Source organism: Convolutriloba macropyga, unplaced genomic scaffold (assembly GCF_964194025.1).
Source record: "Convolutriloba macropyga unplaced genomic scaffold, txConMacr16.3 SCAFFOLD_1723, whole genome shotgun sequence".
Lineage (NCBI taxonomy): Eukaryota > Metazoa > Xenacoelomorpha > Acoela > Convolutidae > Convolutriloba > Convolutriloba macropyga.
The window spans coordinates 19,410-41,188 of NW_027451783.1; the positions used below are offsets into that span (position 1 = coordinate 19,410).

The following is a 21,779-nucleotide window of genomic DNA, read 5'->3' on the forward strand; positions in this document are numbered from 1 at the left end:
TTTATTTTTGATGGAATTTCATCAATGCTTGATTTAAAAATGAAAATATCGTCTACATACTGGACGACTATACAATCTTCTTCTACAATCATTGCTAAGTCGTTCACGTAAATGTTAAACAACAGATGAAATAGTACATTGTGGAACTCCTCTTTTCAAAGCTATCCAATCTGATTGAACTCCATTTAGGACAGCTCTTTGCGTTTTTCTACTCTATTAATTCGCTATTAAATTGGTAGCGTTCTCTATTAAATCTATTAAATTAAATAACCATGCTTTTAACGGCAATACTAATAATGATCAATGAATGTGTTCCTACCTAATGCCCGTATTTCGAAGTCGCATAGAGTGATGCGAGGGAATCTCCAGGTACCAGTCCAGTCTACCTGTCTCAGTATGTCACCCATTACATGCACTCCATACATGTAGTATCCAGGGCCCATCCACAGGTTCAGAAACGCCATTTGCAGCACTAAACACGGGCAAGCCAAAATACCATCCTATTTTAGGAACCGACTAGTTCAACATAATTTAATATTTTTTATCCGGATCAGACCTCGAAGACGCTCAAAATCTCATTTATCTTGTAAATGCTTTAGAAATTTTTCTAATGAAAGCGAAGTGCATTAAACAAAAACAAGCTTGAAATAACTTTCTGTTTTAAGATTAGACCCTTCGACAAATATTGATAATTTTTCACATGCATAAATAGCCTTGGAAGCGCCCAAAATCTTCTTTATCCTGTGATGGCTTTAGAAGTTACTAAACGAAAAAAAAAACAAAAAACCACACTTGAAATAAAAAGTACATCAATTGAAAACACACATTAAAGGCAACCATCGCAAGAGGGTTCGTTAGCAACCTAAAAACTGTTTAGCGCGTGATTGCAATGCATAGTTTTTATTTATCTATCAATTTTAATCGCGATACAACGCACAATTTCATAGGTCATCCGAGTAAATGATGTGTATAATTGTAGAGTACCAATGTTGATGCAGTATCCCATTTTGATAGCGAGGTACATTGTGGAGAGGATGTTTCCATATCTGTGACTGCAGAAGATAAAGAGGTAGCGAGACAGTTGGAACTTCACTCTGTTTATACACGATGTCTTACCATCTCGCTGACTCGTCAAGTACTTGTCAATGTACCTGTAACAGATGCAACTTCCCGGGTCGAGGTTTGGTGGTGAATTTTCGTAAGAAATGCGGTGAAATGCGGTGAAAAAAAAATTTTCACCGCGTATTTCTTACATCTTTTTGCGGTGAATGCGGTGAATCGCGGTGAATTATTTTTTTCACCGCGTTCTCGGTGGCGGTGAGTTATTCTTTTTCACCGCTTAATGCGATGAATTATTTTTTTTCACCGCATTCACCGCATTCACCGCATTTCTTACGAAAATTTACCTAAAAACCTCGACCCGGGTTTGGAACATATGGGAAGTCACAAATGCAATAGGTCCCAGCTTGAGGTGCTAGAAAAAATGTCGGGTCTTATGCCTAATTATCACCCTTTCCCCACCAGCTTAGTGGTCGAACGTATAGCCCCAACCCAAAAATACCATAAGGGGGGCTATAGTTTTGTGGGAGGGTGGGCGTCAAAATTCGACATGTCCAGACCAAAGAAGAATGACGCATAAGGGGGCATGTCGGCGGATCGTTGTCTGTCTGGTACCTCAGCCTGGCATATCAACCAATTATCCTTTAAAGTTCGAGCATTACCAAATCGGCCAGAGCTTATTTCGGAGTGATCTTTAAACTAAGTGAGGAGCATCTGAGTGCGTGTGCGGCTCGCTCTTATTACACTTATAGTTAAAGTCTGTTTAATTGGCTTATTGTGAACGGTTATTGGCTGATCAGAGGTATTGAAGAACAAGGACTTCAGCTCAGGCTCTATGTAAAATGTATAATGTGTGAACAATTTTGATTGACTAACTTTGCGAGGAAGAGGAACATTTTCTCTCTGCTGTCTGGAGTGACGATGGTGTCGAAGTTGCTGAGAGAGATGACCAGGCCATCTATGTCTATTCCTGTGGCCTGGTAGCACCTACGCCAAATCAGTCGGGGGCCGTAGAATAACAATGCCTGAATACAACGAGTCTTTGCTTGTCATAAGAATCATTGCCGAATTTTTATCCGGGTCCAATTATTAACGCCTTTTGAGTGCATAATTGTGGAGGAAATAAGTTGACAGCGTTGAACGCTGTAAGAAATATGCTGTAAATTGGCTGAATGAGTTAAAGTTTCAAATACTTCAGCAGCTTTCGGCTCTAAAGATATAATGCATTGAGATCCGATATCAATATATGCATTTTGTATGATGAATCCTAACGAAAAACTGGTACCTGTTATGCCTAGAATGTCCAGGTTTGCTGCAAGGTTTTAAGAAAAAAAACGAATTTATTTAAGATTTTCTTTGATCGCATTCACTTCAGTTCGTACCTATCTTTATTAGAAGATTGACGCGATCAAAAGTTGCGCACAATTAGCGGTAAAAATTTTGTAAGGTTTGCTATTTTTAGCGCTATTAGAGCTAAATTTGTTTCCACCGTTTTCACAGCATTCACTGCTACTCTTGCATTATTTTATTACAATGCTGAATGCGGGGAAGATAATCGGTGAATTTTTTTTAGAGATTTGCGTATTTAACGGTGAATACTTTTTACCGCATTAAGCACTAAAAATCGCGAATCTTATCCGTTCACCACATGCCTTTTTTAGCAATTTTTACTCCTTGACACCTCGACCCGGGTGATATGAGAGAATAATTAAGTAACCTGTATTGAGAGTATCATTGGTATCCATTGGTAGTAGGTGACCTCGTGCTCTCTCTTCTCTGCCTTTCCCTCCTCCACTGGCATGGACATCTCCAGGTAGTACGTGTTAGAGATCCAGCATACGTTGTTTGTGTAGTCCACCCAGTCCTTGGTAAAGTGGGCTGGACACCAACAGTTGATCGGGTCACCTAAATTAAACCAAGTTCTCCATAATCAGAGAATCTGCCTGCTTAATAGAACATAACTTCAACTATTAAAAATCTAGCTAAAATATTTGATTATTTTGATTAAATATGATAATTTGAAAATTTTGCGAGAAAATGAGAAAAATATTCAAACCGAAATACAAAAACGCTTAAAACGATATCAGCCGTGAGGCTAGTCCTATTCTTTACCTGGCCATGAATGCCCACATTTTTCGACGTCTATCTTGCAGGATCTTGTAAGGTTCTTGCAAAGTTAGCGTCATTTGCAAGAATGTTGCAAGATCTTTCAAGATAAGCGTCGGAATTCGTCTAGTTCATCTGTTTTTACGTCTCGAAGAAGAGTTTTGGAGTTGTGTCTGTTTTTGTTAAGCAAACGTCAACATTTTGTTGGGTAATTTTACTAAAAATACACAGCTATGTACTGCTGATTTTTCCAAAAAAAGTTACGGGTAATTTAAGGTAATTTTACGTTAACAGGGTTAATGTAAATTTTTACCTTAACTCAAGATAAAGTAAAGTTAACGTAAATTTTACCATAACTTTACCTTAACAACAGTTTACCTTAAATTCGTTAAGGTAAATTTACCTTAACTTTTTAGTCTGCAGACTTAGTAAAGCCCGTGAAAAAAGTTCATTTATGTAATCAAAAATATTGTACAACTATGATCCAAAAAAAAACAATTCCAAAAGATCTTCCAAAAGCAGTTTCAATGCACTAAAAAAGAATTTCTGCTACATTACTTTTTGGAAGTTGAGCGTCAAAAAACAAAGTACAGGTTGCTATTAAAAACACAAAATATCGATTAAAGTACTACCAAAATTTCCCAACAAAATGGAAAACAGCAACCTGCAGCGCAATTTATTTCAGGAAATTAAAAAATTTCAGTTCGAGAAGACGTAGCTAAAGCGGAGACATTAAAAACTCTACAGTTCTGGAAATTGGACATTCATATTTCCTTAACTATATCAGAGTTTAATTGCAGATAAAGTTAAAAGAAAACTAATACTTTAACAATCAAAACTAACAACATAGAAAACTGTTACTTTGAGTAAAAGGTAATATAAAAGGGTATTGATGAAAGGATGACCACTCAGTGATATTTTCCGTCATAAATTCAGTCACTTACTCACTCAAAAATAATTTATTAAATAATTATTTTTAAATAATTTTGACATTTTTCTTTGATAATGCATAAAACAGAGAACAATGGTTGGGAGAAATTTCAGATCAAAAACCCACAATACAAAACTAGTATTTCATCTCTGAAATAGCATCAAAAATTGAAAACACCCAAAGGCGTGGGTGTAGCCTCAAAAAACCATCGAGCATTTTTGAAAGCAAAATTCTTGTTTTTTTAACCTTTAAGAAATTTTGGTGTTATAGCTGTAAAATTGTAACATTCGCAGTTCCAAAAAACACAAAAAAAAATCAAAAAGCTTAAAATCTCTTTTATTGAAAGATTTTAAAAACTTTATTTTCAATAAACTTCAACCAAGTTTTCTGCTTTTGAGGGCAAAAAATTATGTCAGCATTAAGGAACGTTTTTTAACTGTACAAAGTTTTGGAAGAGTTGCTCCAGAAATTTCTCTAAAAATTAAAAACACTTCGAAACTTTTCTGAGGGATCGTTTTTATCACACATGATATTAATTAGTTTTTTGTTGGCGGCATGTTAAGAGTCAAAGTTGTGACAATGTTCCTATGGATTTGTACATTTTTTTGTGTTTGCTTTGTTTTTTCAATGCTTGTTGTAAATGGACTAGGGCAACCGTTATTTACGCATGCCCGTTTTGCTCTTAAGATAATAAGTTGTCAAAAATTAAATTAAATACGACACGTCTTTTTGGATGGAACAATTTCAGGATTATTGTTTTCATTTATTTTTGACAGTTTAAAAATTGACATATCTTAGGCTATCCTAAAGCAAAATTTGTTTATCTCTCGAAAATTTTCTTTGCGTTGGTGTGTACAATTAAATCCGTTCTTAAAACGTTTGCGCGTTTTTTCCTAAAGAGCGATTAATTTTGGGAAAACAATTTTGCCGAATGATGTCCCTTTTAATAATTGCCGGATAGATTGTCGCTTAAAATCAAATCCCCAATGTTCGAACGGGAAACGGCTCTGAAGGAATTTAAATTGGAACAAGGAGGCTCGGTAATGTGCTCACACACATAAAGTTCTGACCCCGCTCATCCACATTCTTGACTTAATCGGCTACCGAATGAGTAAGAGTAACAACATTCAAAAACATACATATCGTTTTCTAGACAACCAAGGGAATAAAATACTGCCGCGGTAGAGGGCCGATGAAATTTGTTGATAATAGACTACTAGAAACGACAATAATAAAAATCAAAAAACAAATATTATTTTTGACTGAAACTCGATGTCTACAATAAAAAAATCATAACAAAATCAAATTCGCATCAGAAAAAAACTTAACAAAGTAATTTAACCTATAGTGCATTAGAAAAGATATGGGATGTAAACTCAATGCGACTGGTTAACAGGTCGACAAAAAAGAGCAAAGAGTTGCGAAGTTCAAAAATACGTTTCTATATTTGAAACCAATTAATTTCACAGTTATTGATGCCATTAGACATCAATTGAAATCATAAAACTGTTCATTTATATCTTCAGAGGAAGCAATTGAGACATTTCATTATCCAGTGTTCAATTGCGCAAAATTTCAAAGCCAATGGGATCTAAAATTCTTGTTGTAAATTAAAAGGAAACCAAAAATCCTTTAAAAGGTACAAATATACAAAATCTCAAACATTTTTTTAAAAATCTCGTAGTAGCAGTAGTAACAAAGCAGAGAAATAAAACTTTGAAGCTAAAACTTTTATAAGATTAATTTATAGCTCACTGGATAAGTGTTGTGTCCTGTGTTTATAGAGACTGAGCTATAGATCGACCGAAAAACTATTTTAAAAAATGACGGAACTCAAAAACCCAAATATTTTTTGAAAACAAATTTTTTGAAAAATTATAACAGACTTAAAGTTTCAACAAAAAGTGATGGATTAAGTTGCAACACCTCAGCAAGCAAAATGGGCCTGTTAATAATGAGACTAAGTCACGACCCCACAAAATAACTTCAAATAAAAAAGAAGACAAAATTTCAAACAGTTTTACAACATCACACTGTTCATGGCACAAAAATTATAAGATGTTAAATGTCGGAGCTGTAAATCATCACTTTCTCTTCTTCTTAACGTAAACAAGTCTTCCTTATAAAAGGCCTACAAAGACATGAAAACAAAAAGAAACCAAAAAAATGAACAAGATAGAAATCTCGAAAGATTTTACGAAACTAAATGGTTGAAGCACGCAGTCACAACGTACAATCGAGCGTGAAAAAAAGTTTGAATCAACGAAATTCATTGAGAGTTCCAAGGAGTGAGATTGAGCTACATTGTGACCGAAATGAAAGCAAAAATGAGACAGAAGAAAAAATCTTTTCTTTTTTTTCAAAGTTTTTTTTCAAAGTTTTTTTTTCAAAGTTTATTCGAATCAACAAGTAATTGAGATTTCTATTTAGTGAGATCGAGTCACATGGTGAAGAAAATGAAAGCAAAAAGGACACAGTTAAAAAAATTCTTTTCAAAAAAAATTAATTTGAAACTCATTAAAACAAACAGCTATAAAATCAAATCTTTAACAAAGTTGAGTTATACGTCCTAGAGAAGAATTTGAGACTTATTGTTATTTGGTATATGGCGTACAACAACAAAAAGACAGACAAACATAGGAAAAAAACACAAAAATTTCTGCGAGATAAATGTGTCTCGGCCCAAAAAGCATGAAATATTCAACAAAAACAGTTCGCATATCCAGATACGTCTTTTTCCAACATCGTTTCCCTAATATGCCTTTCTTGAATTGGACTCGCCAATAATTTGATAATGCGACAAGAAAAAAGTGAACTCATAAAATGTGCAATTATGCTCAAAAAAAATTAAAAATGCGTAGTATCAAAACAAAATAACGATATTCGATTATAAAACCGTTACCGACATTATTTAGTAACTCACAGGAAACCGGTTTCTACCTGTTTTTGCTGAGACTGTGCCCAAAAATGAGATAAAGGAGAAACAATTGTTGCAAAGTACTAAATTTCACCGATATTTTCTTGAAACAATTATATTCAAAATCATAACACAAATTAGATAACAAAAATTGAAATGTCTAGGTTCATTTATACCTTCTAAAAAACTGAATGGATTTTTGATTGGGGACACTAAGTCATGGGGCTACAAAAATTATACCAAATAAAGGCAAAACTCAAGAAGTCCATAAAATTTTTACGAAAAAATTGGTCAGAGCCATAAAAACCATGAGTTTAACTCTGAAAGCAAATTAAAATCTCGTTGGGCCTTGTTTATTCTAAATAGTATCTGTCATTAATTGAGCCCTGATTTGAAATTCTTTTTAGTAATTTACATAAAAAACATTTATGTAGTGGAAATATTTTGAAAAAAGTTCGCGCCCCATTAATATCTAGTAATTTTTTTTATCATAAGGATCCATGGTCAGACCAAGATCAGCCCAAATTTTGCTGAGCATCTAGGTTGCGAAATAGATCAATTTTAAATAGATGGTTGAGCAGATGATTGCTGAGCAGATGGTTGCGAAATAGATCAATTTTAAATAGAAAAACAGATTCAGTTTGTCAGAGATAAATAATGCATTTTGTACAATTATCGAGCTAAAAATGAATATGGCCGCAGTTTTAAGGCGTCTTCGTCAAGCAAATTTGAAGCAATTGAGCCAAAATAAGCAAATTTAGACCCATTTGTGGCAAAAAAAGTCTGAATTTTGAAAAATTCTAGCCAAAAAAAACTCGGATCGAACCTTTGAGCAGCCCTCTTATATCTTTAGAGATAAAATCATTACCACTACAGTTAACAATTTCAAAAAATTTTGACGAAAATTTGCTCAAAAATACCGAAAATGTGAGTAAGAAACAGCTGCATCACTTCTAATAGTCGCAAAACTTTAAACTTCGATAACTCCCTGTAAAAAGCGAAAATTGAAAAAATCTTTTTAATTGCATATTCTAAGCTGGACGGGCTTTTTAATACCACTCACAACTCTTTGCGATGATTATATCGATCGGCCAAAATTGTCTGAACAAAAAAACCCATTTGAGTATATAGTTCCTTTCCTCCCCCACTAAAGTGGGTCGGAGCAATCATAACGGGAGACTTTATTTTATTATTCTAATAGTTCTTTGAGAGAACAGGTTTAAATAATTCAGAGGAATGTTTTGGTTTACTGAAAAAATTCAGACTCTTAATCAACTAGAAGAGTTTACAGTTAATAAAAAATAAACTTTAAAAGTTAACAATGCAATGGGACTAAATGTTCAATTTCTATGAATGTACAACTTTTATTGAAAAGTACGTCGTACCTACTGGCCTTTTTTTGAAACTAAACTATCATTTAAGTGGAAGGAAGTTTGTTCAACGATTGAAAAAAAACTATTAACGTTTTTTGCTCAGAAGTCAAAAAGTCATCTCATAATAGAGATCTTGTTTCCTTATCTATCTATGTTTTTTGTTGAAACTGCATTTAATCAATTTTGCTCCGCGTGATTTATTGTAAGCACTCGATATTTATTTTCATCTTTCGAAAAAGTGTTGCACAAAAGTCTCCGAAAAATTGATATATGGTAGCACAAGATGTAGCACAACTTCCTCCATGAATGAAAGAGGCCAGAGCACTCAATATATGATTTATGAGACCCATTTTAACATTGCTGGAATGAATAGTTTCTGGTTATGTAGCACCTAATCAGTTGCAAAACAAGCAATCAGAAGAGGTGATAGAGGTGGAAAATATTTAACAATATTTCATAAAAGATTGCTTGCAGATGAAAGATATCGTTTCATTTCCAATCATTTTTTTCGGTTGACATGGGATGTGTAGGTTTGAGGCATTTCAAGATTAAAAAAAAAAAACAACTAATCTGGTGCATTGTGTATTTAATATCATTTTTTCCGATTCAATTACTGAAAAAAAATTGGTGCTTCACAATATCGTATATTTTCTTCCTCTGCTTTTGCATGGCAAGCGAGCATTTGATCATAGCCAATATTGCAAGTGATCTCGAACATGCTCAATTTTCTATCTTTTCTTCCTTTTCATCTGTATCTTTGAGCAATTAAAACGAGCTTTGACCTTCCTGTCAACCAGCTTTGAGAGCATGATTTCTGAGGACCACAGGAATGTTTTAACAAGGCTTAATATGAATTTTATAAGCAACAACTTGAATTGGAACTTTGAAATAACGGATAAAATTTTAAGTGTGATAAAATTGCTCACCTACATACTGCTTTGTACTGACAAGAGCAGCGAGAATGATGAGAGCGAGAGAGGTGATCTTGTAGTTGAGTCTATCGATCCAGTCTCCATCGGACCCTCCGTGTATTGCTAACAGGGTCTATCATTACATACACATTATCGGCATTGTATTTCTTTACCATGTTTTTAAAAAGGAAACTTGAACGGAGCTCATTTGAGTTACAAAATTTAAAAAAGTTCAATGAAATTATTCAATTGATGTGTCGACTTTGAAGAACTCGAAACTCTTGTCATATATGAGCAACTCTTTTAAGTATATATTAAACTTTTGAATAAAATTAATGTTTTTAAATTGATTATCTAACGTTTTTTGGAACATTTACCAAAAACTTAAACGAGGATCATTAATAAATATAAAACTAAACGCCATACAGTTTCTTCATTTATATGATTGATAAACAAGGCAAAGTGTGATTAATGTCTTAATAATAATTTTTAACGAGGATCGTTGCCTGGGTTCGCTTAGGGACCGGTCCGTAATTGGGAAAAAACCTTGGAAGAAAAAGTACCTTTCAAAGAACGTATTTTTGGTTCTCATTTAAGCGCAAATTTATTCTATGGTAAAGAAATTTGTTCCTTGAAAACTTCCGCAATCATGTCAGTATCGTCAAGGGCGGCAACTGCAGAAGCCACAGTGTTGGGTTTGATTGCTCAACGCCACTGATTAACCACAAGTAATAATAAAGTAAATTATGTTAATTATTTAAAATGTATCGAAATCAATCACCAAAAGAGGCACAGCGAAAGTTTACGGCCGAAAACTTTAAACATTATCATCAACATCAACGTTATCACCGGAGAACGTGCTTTAGTTGCATTTCATGGTCTATTTTTATGACAATTCTATAGATAAATTGCAACTATTATAATACATGTCTTTACCTCAATGGACACATACTGTCACATGCACTAAAAGAATAAAAATGCTAGTTTTTTTGGTTTAATAACTCTCAGTTAGAACCTAGCCCTAATCAAACTCTCAGAAAAAACCGAAGAGGTGAAGGGTACTGCTCAGAAATGCACAACCAAGTAAAGACTTAGAGAAAAATTATTATAAACGTGGTCTTCTCCAAGGTCAAATTGACCACGCACTGTCATATGAAGAGTGCTGATATTTATTTTTATCTTAAAAACGCAAGAAAATTCATCTGAATCAGAGGTGCAAACTATTGGGGATACTACTTCATCCGGGACCAATAAAGACAAGACTTACAATTTCGCTTAAGGGTCTCGAAAAAACACAATATCTCAGTCAATAAACAAGGCAAAGTTTGATTATTGTCTTAATAAGTTTTTTCAACGAGGATCGTTGCCTGAGTTCGCTTAGGGCCCGGTCTGTAATTGAGAAAATACCTTCGAAGAATAGTACCTTTCAAAGAATGTATTTTTGGTTCTCATTTAAGCGCATTTTTATTCTATGGTAAAGAAATGTGTTCCTTGAAAACTTCTGCAATCATGTCAGTATCGTCGATGGCGGCAACTGCAGAAGCCACAGTGTTGGGTTTGATTGCTCAACGCCACTGATTAACAACAAGTAATAATAAAGTAAATTATGGTAAATATTTAGAATGTATCGAAATCAATCACCAAAAGAGGCACAGCGAAAGTTTACGGCCGAACACTTCAAACATTATCATCGACATCAACGTTATCACCGGAGAACGTGCTTTAGTTGAATTTCATTGTCTATTTTTATGACAATTCTATAGATAAATTGCAACTATTATAAAACATGCCTTTACCTCAATGGACACATACTTCCACATGCATAAAAAGAATAAAAATCCTAGTTTTTTTGGTTTGATAACTCTCAGTTAGAACCTAGCCCTAATCACACTCTCAGAAAAAAAACGAAGAGGTGAAGGATACTGCTCAGAAATGCACAAACAAGTAAAGACTTACAGAAAAAAGATTATAAACTTGGTCTTCTCTAAGGTCAAATTGACCGCGCACTGTCATTTGAAGAGTGCTGATATTTATTTTTATCTTAAAAACGCAAGAATATTCATCTGAATCAGAGGTGCAAACTTTTGGTGAAACCACTTCATCCGGGACGAATAAAGACAAGACTTACAATTTCGCTTAAACGTTTCGAAAAAACACAATATCTCAGTCAATAAACACATTCACTAAAATCTGAAACTAATAAAAGCACTAGGACTACGTCGAAATAGAAGGCCGATAACAAACTTTTTCTTCGAGAACCAACAGAAAAACGAAAGAAAGAACATTCGCGACCAATTTTTTTGAAAACAGGGTGCCAATCTTATAGCGCTATGAATTCAAGCGACCACTGAGATTCATTAATTCTTCATTAGCAACCGCTAAAACCTGTCGTTAATGAGACTACAAGATAAAAGAACAAAACAACAAAACATTGCTGGTAACTTGCTTATACTTATAGAAACAAAGAGTTCCAGAGTCGCAGAATGTAAAAGCTGCTGACTAAAATTATATTGCAATTAACCAATGCGTCATGAGTCATCAACAAGACATGTCTGCAGGACCATTAAATGATAGAACCGTGATAATAACAGCAAGTACAACTTTGGCCGGCCACTGTCGTTTATAGAGTGCTGACATTTCTTTTTATGTGAAAAACGCATGAAAATAAGTCTGAACAAAGGTACAAACAGTTGGGGAAACTACTCCATCCGATATCAGATTCATCTTTCATCACAGAATATCAGAAACGAACGTCGGATTTTTTCTCAATTTTCAATGAATTGTTTGGAAACTTTCCTTTTTTCTAAATTTTTCTAGTACCAGGAGGCTAAAAACATTTTTTTTTCTTTGGATGATTTTTATAAAACTTCATTTAAAATCTTTTTATTGTGAAATAAGTACGTCCTAACATTGGCAGACAAAAATAATACTTTTTTTCTTCAGGAATTACGGTAGCGCTTTTGACAATTTTGTGGGTTCGAAAAAAAAGTCTTGTGGGAGTCATTGACAGACAAAGCAAAGCAGAAGCAAAAACTAATGAGATTGGCAAAAAATCAAATAATTTCGAAAATCAGTGGCGCCAAATTAATAACTCCTCATCAATACTTGATATTAACCTTGAACAAACCAAATCATACAACTTTAGAAATGATAAAAACACTTTTGGCTATCTGTAATGGCTGAAAAAGATAGATTTTAGTGACAAACAAAGATAAGACTTACAATTTCGCTTTAACGTTTCGAAAACAAACAAGATCTCAGTCTATGAACACATCCACTAAAAACTGAAACCATTAAAAGTACAAAGACTTTGCGGGAATAGAAGGCCAATAACAAACCTTTTCTTTGAGAGCCACCAGAAAAACAAATGAAAAAACATTCGAGACCAAAAATTTTAATTTGAAAATAGGTGCCAAATTTGGAGTGCAATGAATTCAAGCGACTGTTAAAATTCACTTATTATTCTTAAGCAACAAATAAAGCCTGTCGTTAATGAGACTACAAGATAAAAGTACGAAACGACAGAACATTTCTGGAAACTTATGTTTCTAAAAACTTATTGCAATTAACCAAAGCGTCATGACCTATCAACTAGACTTGTCTGCAGGACCATTGAAGAATAGGACCGTGATAAAACAAAAATACTAGAAAAACTCAAAAAATCGCTAAACACCTTTGATAAAATTGAGCAGCGTATAGAAACCAACGGAAAACAAACCAATAGCTTTAAATTTCAACGACTTTTTTGATTAATTTTAGCATCCTAAATGACAGTTGACTTCTGTCAATATTGATAATAAAAAATAAGAAAAAAGTGAACTGACTCAAATTTAGTCACAATTAAAAGTTTAAAAAATTATCTTAATTTCACTTGTTTTTTTGTAGTCAATTTTATTCGAAAAAAAACCAAAAACTGGAAAAAATAAAAAACGTACAGTCTAAAAACAACTTCGTTAAAATTTCTTCACCGTTTGCAATTTTTAACAGTTTTTTGTCATCAAATCTTCATTTGTTTTCTGTGCCTGATAACGTGATTTATTATCAAGGACCAATTTATTTAAAACGGCCTATAAAATGATAAAAGAGAAAACGAAACGAAACTAATTCGATTTTTTACTTAAAAGTTTCTTGCACAAAACATTGTACACGTTGCAAGATTCCAATTTATTTCAATCCAAAAATGGTAAAAAGCCCATTTAACCACACAAAACACGCAGAAAACAAAAGTAAATGAAAGAACAATTCTCTTGCAGTAATATAGCCTATATAAGTTCTAATTAGCTTATTAGAGTAGCAAATAGTAAAACAATTAAAACAAAACCCAAAAATAGTTCGAAAGTGCATTAAAAACAATGGAAAAAGCTGGAATTTAAAAAACCGCCAAAATTTGACAACATTCAATCACTTTTCCGTACCAATTACAACTCAAAATTAATAGCGATCAATAGAAGATGTCCTCTATATAGATCAAGACGTTGAACGTAATGAAAAAACCAAATTCAAGAAACAAAAGAACATGTATACAAATCAGTGAAAGAAGTGCTTCCAGTGGCAAGATGTCAAAAAACATCCAAAATTGCTTCAAAAGTTTAATATCTGCTTCCGATGGTCACAAGTTACACAAAAATTACAGTTTTGAGTTCAAACAATTGGAAAAAAGTTTCATTGCAAAAGGTTGTGAGCAAAACAGTTAAACTCATTTGAAAGAGCCGCGAGCAATCAAACCAATTTGCTCATTAAGAGCCAATTTTGTTCACCAATTGTTCTCGTATGACTTTAAAATCGATATGAACAAAACCTCCACTCTTGTTTTCTCTCTCTCTCTCTCTCTCTCTCTCTGCTCTTCGATTCTGTTCAACACTAGACGAAAATCAAGTTTTCAACGCTTGCGTTTTGATTTTATTATCCTGTTTGAGACAACACAGCTTGTTTTAAAAAAAGTACTCAAAAACAAACCAAATAAATGAATTAACAAATGACCTGACAGTCTAAAAGACCCACAGCAATATTTAAATAAGAAAGATAACAAAAACTTATGACACTATAAGCGCAAAAACAGTTTTAAAAAATTAGCTATTTAACAATCAGTACAGTTAAAAACACATTGTAAAAAATTTGACTATTTGTGGGAATCATTGTCAGACAGCTCGAAACACAGATAAACTCAAATAAATTGGCAAAAATAAGAATATCATTAAAATTCTGTGGCGTCAAAGTAAGAGAACTTCAAAACTATATGCAAAATCCCTAATCAAAGTTGATCATAAAACTTTAGAAGTCATATAATACATTTAAGTTGTTCAAATCCGTTCAAAAAGGACAATAGATTTACAATTGAAAGCATGATTCCCAAATTCATTCAAACTATTCGAGGACAAACATTTCCTCAGTAAAAAACGTACGCTAAGAGTTAAAGATATCAAAATTATACTTGTTTAAAAGACCAATTACAACTGTTATTTTTGACACTCACCTATTAAAATACAACAAAAACTTTAATAACCAAAACAAAAAAAAATGATAGCACTAAACTCGAGTGACTGACTAGCTTCGTTAGTTCTTGATTAATTTCTAACGAAACCTGCCATTATTGAGATTATAAGACCAGACCAGCAATAAGTACAACAAATACTACTAAAACTCATAAACTCACCAAATTTTATGGGAACGTGTTCAGAAAAAGCAAAATTTATGAGCTGAGAAATTAGTTCTAATAAATCAACCATCCTCGGGAGCAAAAAAAACCTCTCATTAATGAGAGTTAGAGAAGAGACAACACAGTGAACAAAAAATTCGAAAAAGTTCAAGAAAAATTCTTAAAAAGAGCTAGTTCATAGTCATAGAAAGCCTTTTTGGGAAAAATGTGTTTGAACAAAGACAATTCAAATGAAAAACCTGTAAGCACTATTTGAGACCATTTTTAATGAGATTGAACAATGAGACCACAAAAATTACAACAAATGATTGCAAAACTCAAATTTTCATTAAAAACATTTGAGAACGAGTAGTTTCAAAGCCATGAAAGTCACTAGCCATGAAGTCGAACGAATAATTAGGTTCATTTATGTCTCATTTCAACAAAAAAGACATGTCGTTATTGAAACTAATTGATAAGACAAACAAAAATAAACAAAAACAACAGGTAAAAATTAATAGAATTTAAATTGAATTAAAATTTAGGAACAAAATAATATCAAAGTCATAAAAATCGTGAGCAAACCAAGTAATTGCAAATAGGTGAAATTAAAACACAGGTGTCTTTTTAAAAAGGGCTCAAAAGATAAAGCACTGAGAATAGAAGTCAAATAGCAGCACTTGAAGGAAGAATTGGCTTCCAATAACCGAAAGTTCGTTCAGTTACTAATTTCTCACACAACCTGAAATGTAATTGGCAGAAAATCACAAATTTAAACTAATCAATTTTTTTGTTATATTATCTAACCTAGCATGATTATAATTCTTCCGACCCCTCTTGAGGGGGGATGAACTATATAATCAAATGGGTTTTTTTTGTTCAGACAATTTTGACCGATCGATATATTAATCGTAGAGAGTTATGAGTGGTATCATTAAAAAGCCCATCTAGCGTAGAGTATAGAATTCAAAAGATTTTTTTGAATTTCCTTTTCCAACGCGAGTTATCATGGTTTGAACTTTTGTGAACATTAGACCGATTTGTGAATATTAGACCGATTTTTGTTCACCTTTTCCGGAATTAACAATAAAAATTTCGTCAATTTTGGTAGAATAGGTAAAAATTGTTAACAATATTACCGTTGATTTTTTCGAGAGTCAAAACAATTTTGTGACTGTTTCGATTTGAGTTTTTTTGGCTAGGATTTTGGCTAAAAATTCCAAAATTCAGCTTTTTTCAAGAAAAAATGCCCGAAGTAAGCTGCTTTAGTCCATTTTGATTAAATTTGCCGAGATTACACACCCAAAAACATCTAAATCAATCCTTGCTAATTCGAAAGAGAGCCAGTTCTACTTCCAATTCCATTGAGAGTAGTATGGAATTAAAATTTTGCCGTTTTTTGCTAACTTTACGCTATGATTGTCAAAAAAGCATTTTGTGATCAAATTTGAACTAATTTTGAACTTTTAACTAGCAAATTATCAAGATATATTTCAACGAAACAAATGAGTGTTATATATGGACAAGCAGCAATAATATGTCATGATTTGATCAAATCTTGGAGTATTAAAATAGAAAAACAGTTCGGATTATAATCAGTCGGTCTTTTAAAAAAAAAATTTTTTAAAATTTTTTATGTTAATTAAGGAAGAGAAAAATTCAAAGCACAACCCACTGTTGATCAGATCAATTGGCTTCGTAACCAGTTTTAAACAATGTACCTTGTTCCTTTACTGGAAAAGTTATGGTTGTTTTAACTTTTAAAATTGTTTGCCTTTTGAATAAACAATGGCTTATTGAAATTTACCACATTTTTTCTTTTAATTTGATCAACCTGTTGCTTAGTGTCAGCAAAAAAAGATTGTTTCCTCTTCAACCTCAATTCACGGAACGTAAGTGTAAGCTTTCTTTCGGTGTTATACGCTAAGTTATGGTTTTCTGTCTTTGATACAACTAGTTTTCACAATTTTTTTCTATTTTTAGTCATTGGCATATTTTTCACGTTTTTTTCTCCTTTTTATCACATTATCATTTTTTTAACAGTTTACAAATTACCTTATTGGCGTTCAAAAAAACACAATTGAACACAGAAAGACTTTAAAGGCAAAGAGTATGGTTTTAACGGCTTCGACACCCCTTTCTTTAAGAATTTAATTGAACTTTTTACATTTGTCTTTAACTGTCGTTTTTAATTGTGATTTTAGTTGTTTGATTTTTTCCCGGATAAAAACAGTTTTTAATTGGTTTTCTTTAGAATAAGAAATGAGCTAACTTTCTGATGTGAGTAGATAGCTGATGGCTTCATGACTTTGAAAACAATTGTTTTAAAAAAATATATTTTTAACTTCGCATTTTAAATTTTTTTTGTATATGTTACCTGGTCTCGCTAAAATCGGATCCCATATTACATCAATGTTTTTAGGGGAAAGTTTAAGTATACAAAATCTAAAGTTTTAAAAGAATTCATAATCATATTACTAGCTACAACACGGGTTTTTCGCAAAAAAAAAATAAGTAAAAATTAAGTAAAAAAAGAGTAATTTTGGATTTTGTCTATATTTGATGTTCTTTTTGTAGTGGTAAGACAAATCGTAAAAATTACAGATCGCCAGTTTTTCTTTTGGACAAATAGACCAAATTTTTTAATCAATTTATTTTCAAGCTGCTGGCTTTCATGACTTTGAAAATAATTATTTTCGAAAAGTACAAAAGTTTTTCTTATTTTTGTCCTTTTATTTTCAGTTTTTGTCTCCTGGTTACTTATTATCAATAATGAGAAGTTGCATGCTGCTTTATTGGGGTTTGAGGAAGGCTCAATTGAAAATATTTTGAGCGGCAAAATATGGGTTCACATCTTCGGAAGCGTTTACTCGCAATTTTCAAATGAATTTTTATTTGCTGTCTCTATTTGTTGTTCTTTTTGTAACCGCATACAAAATTAAAAAATAACAATCTAAATGCCCTAATATAAAATTGTGTGCAATCATAATCACATTAGAAGTTTTCAACTGCGATCTAATGGCCTGCATGAATTCGAGATAATTGTTTTCGAAAATTACAAAAGTATTACTGAATTTTGACCTTTTTTCTCTTTTTGTCTGCTTGTTACCTATTCTCACTAATGATAAGTCACATACCACATACATATTTTTGGCTTTCGAAGGCTCAAGTGAACATATTTTTAGGGGCAAATTTTGGCTTACCGTCTTCGGAAGCGTTTTCTCCCAGGTTTAAATTGAATTTTTGTTTGTTGTCACGATTTGTTGTTTTTTTTGTAACCTAATAAAAAAATGAAAAATTACAATTCTAACTACAAAAGCCATTCTATAAAAGTGTATGTAATAATAAATATATTGGATGTTTTCAATCTAATGGTTTTCATTACTCTGAAATTATTTGTTTTTACAATTATAAGCGAACTTTTTCTAATTGTTACCAAGACTTATTATGGAGGGGTCCCATATCCTTTCTGGTGAAGTACAGGTTAATTTGTTTATATTCATTTTTATCTGACTCTTTTTTGACCTTGTTAATATTTTGTTTTAAATAAAAGCGGACATAAATTTTGGATGGAATTAATATTTGTTGTTTTTGTTTGATTTAGTTGTTCGTCTTGATTTGCCTTCCTAATAATGGCTGTTCTCATCAATCGAATGCAACTTTAATCCACTGAGTCATTTTTTGGTCATCTTTTTGTTCATACATTTTTTTTTTTTGAAAATTACTTGAAGAAAAAACTGAAATACTGTCGGTGGTTCAATTATTAGACATTTATGCCAAAAATGTGGATGAGCGGGGTCGGAGCTTTGCGTGCAAACGCAGATTACCGAGCCCCGTTACAACTTTAAAATGACTTCCCATTGACCTAAAAAAGCCGAAAGAAAGTTTGAAACTTTTTTTGAAAACAGGGCATCGTTATTTATATATATGTATATATTTATATATGTTTATATATATATATATATATATATATATATATATATATATATATATTTTATATATATATATATATATATATATATATATATAACAGGTTTGAATCATACAGACGTACAGCTATGCGCCATATTTTGAGTTTGAGGACAAAATTTCGTGAAGTTTTTCAGTTTCTCTTTTGATTTTGCATTTCCTTGACTGCATAGGTTTGTTTGCAAAATATTAAAAATTGATAGAATATAGCAGACTTAGTGCTAAATTTGGCTAAATTTCTAGTGTGCCTTTTACTTTTTCCGAAATTGTTCTTCTTTATAAGGAAGAAAACTTCAAATATTTTTCATTAAGTGCCCTTTTCGTGTTGCCTAGTCTGGTTTCCTCCCCTATTGATGTTTTTCCTGTCTTCAAAGTGCTTTTCTTAGTTCCTTTTTCACAAAGAGAATCAAACATTTCTGTAGCTCGACAACAATTGAAAATTGAAGACTGCAGACGGACAGACCTCGATAATGGTTCTACTTCTTTTCACCCCCTTAAAAGATTTTAACCCCATACCATTTCGCCCCGCCAAATAGCAGTGGGCATTAAAGTCATCTTTTGTCATAATTAAGCGGATAACTCAAACCCATTTTCAGTTGTGATAGTTTCATATCAAGCCCCATGGGTCGCTGCGACATGTCCATGGCCCATGAGGCATGGCCAAGTGATTTTTTTTACTAATTCAACAGTCCCAATTTTGTTTTTAAAAAATTAATCGGGGTGAAATGATAGCGGGGTTAAATGATAGAAGGGTGACTAAATCGGGGTGAAATGATAGGGGGTTAAATAAATAGGAGTGAAAAAGAGGGACAGACACCCTCTATGATATTTTCTTGTGAACCGTTATACTTCGCGATTGAGTGGATATATCTCAGGTTAGAAAAGTATCTGCTGTCTATTGAAAAGTTCACACATAAGATAGATGCGTTACTACACTTGATAACTGTTTCTGACAAACACATAATGAGAGTTCAGTCATTTTTTTGAAGTTTGTTTCTTAAAGTTTCACTGAAACTTTTGTCCGTTCTAAAAGACTATTTTTATTATTCAAATATTGATTATTTTTTTTGTTTTTAATGTTTATGGATGAACGGGGTCCGAACATTATTTGTAAACACACATTACGGAGTCTCCCTTAGTAAATAGTAGGTAATAAATAGGTCAAAAACTAGTTTTTGATTACTTATAATTTAGGTGTTAGATCAAATATGAAGATCTGAATTAAATCAGACGCACATAGTCAGTTTCTTTGTTGTTTCAAGGATGGAGAACAATTTAGCATGAAGAATAAAACTATTTAATTCTCTATATTTTGAATATTTTATAAAAGAGATGACTCTGGGGAGATCATTAAGGGTGATTCAATTTTAAGAAAAAATGTTTTGAAAAAACCAATTTTGATCTAAAATTCGATTTAGGAGAATGTCCTTTGATAATATTTTCTTATTCTAAGAATAACAATCCACTCTTTTGAATTAGATTTGATTTCGCATCTCATTCAAATTAGACTGTTCGAATTTCACAACAATGATCTCTTATCTTACCTATAAAGATAGATAAGGCGCTGCTTCAATGATCTTGATATAAATCAGTTAATCGCAGGTTATGTTTAAGAAAAAAAAGAAAATTTTATCGGAAATAAAACACAGTTGAATCTGGTAGAAGATAACTCAATTAATTGTCTGATACAAGTTTTAAAGTTGCTCTTTGAAATACTTTCTTAACTTTAAAATGGCCCAATTGTCAATAAAATGCACTTGTTGCGTCGCTCTTTTATTTAAGACAAACTTGTGAATAAGAAGTAAACAAAAGCTAATGCCAAAGAAAAAAATCCAAGCGTCAAACTTTTCAAACAGGGAACATATATAACCGAATATTCAATCTGTTTAAGATAAGATAATAACTGATCTGAACAAGAACGTTAAATTGAACTGAAGCTTTACTTGCTGACGAAATAATTACTTTTTGCTTGAATAAAACCCTGAAATTAGGGTCAAATCCGAATTCCACAGCTGAGGTTTACCAAGTATCTTTATATAAGGGAATATAAATCACTTGTTACCAACGAATTACTGACTGAAATCGGGCCAACAAAACTTGGTAAAAATGTAGATTATTAGGGCTGTAAACTATATTTCAAAAAGGAATCTACACGTGAAATGAGTTTACAAAAGCGAGTAAAACTTAGGAAAAACTAGATCTGAAAATATCGTTCATTATTGTTTGATACATAGACAAAAATCGTGACGTTTCTGTTGAATTAAACTTATGAAATATTACGACAGATCGATAGTTAAGAGAGTTAATCTATGAAAACTGTAATAGAAGTTAGAGAACTGATTTTCCTACTGATTAATATTTTTACACCATAAGAAAAGGCTTAATTTGAGACTTTATAATCACACATGTTTTCGGCATTTATCGATAGTTTTATTACCATGTCAACTATTAATAAAAATTATGAAATAAAAATTCATCAGCCAAAACAAAAGTATATAAATGTTAGAAGTTAATATGGTTCGTTTCCTCTATTATCTAATAAGTTATAGAAGCATTAACAGAATTGATCTTTGCAGTAAATTCGGGAAATTTTCTATCAGTTCAAGGTATCAAACGGTGGACAGGTTTTGTTGTTTTCGTCTGATATCGACTGTAGGCAGCCTAAGTGAGCACAGGTAATTAATGGGCTCACAAACTGAGTGCAAATATTTGCTATCAATTTTCCATCGCAACATTTAATCCTTTCACACGTTAGACGAAACTTTCTAATGGTTACTTTAAGTTTGGTTTTATGACCGTCAGTAAAAGTGGCAAAATTTGAGAAATTATCGAATATATACATTGCAAATGCAGACTCCGGAATACATTTATTTAGCAA

The 21,779-nt window shown here is 32.4% G+C and overlaps 1 protein-coding gene across 2 annotated transcripts; it reads right to left on the reverse strand.

Annotated features, from left to right (window-relative positions):
- Positions 1-274: 274 nt before the first annotated feature.
- Positions 275-20,778, reverse strand: LOC142356955 (innexin unc-9-like). 2 transcript variants are annotated; one of them, XM_075408692.1, is made up of 5 exons: positions 20,446-20,778; positions 2,777-2,964; positions 1,936-2,084; positions 985-1,151; positions 275-472 (listed from the first exon to the last, which is right to left on the reverse strand). In XM_075408692.1, exons 2-5 carry the CDS (start codon positions 2,864-2,866, stop codon positions 291-293), a joined length of 588 nt encoding a protein of 195 aa, XP_075264807.1. In that variant the 5' UTR covers positions 2,867-2,964; positions 20,446-20,778; the 3' UTR covers positions 275-290. The 2 variants fall into 2 exon arrangements, with proteins under 2 accessions (XP_075264807.1, XP_075264806.1); XM_075408691.1 differs by lacking the exon at positions 20,446-20,778 and adding an exon at positions 9,313-9,447.
- Between the last annotated feature and the right edge of the window lie 1,001 nt (positions 20,779-21,779).

Bases quoted from the DNA above. Each gene is read 5' to 3' on its own strand.
- LOC142356955 (XM_075408692.1), bottom strand. From the start codon at position 2,866: ATGTCCATGCCAGTGGAGGAGGGAAAGGCAGAGAAGAGAGAGCACGAG. The intron at 1,152-1,935 runs GTTAGTCAATCA...CATCTGTTACAG, and splicing joins ATGTTCCTCTTCCTCGCAAA to GTACATTGACAAGTACTTGA. The intron at 473-984 runs GTACTCTACAAT...GCCCGTGTTTAG, and splicing joins GGGATACTGCATCAACATTG to TGCTGCAAATGGCGTTTCTG.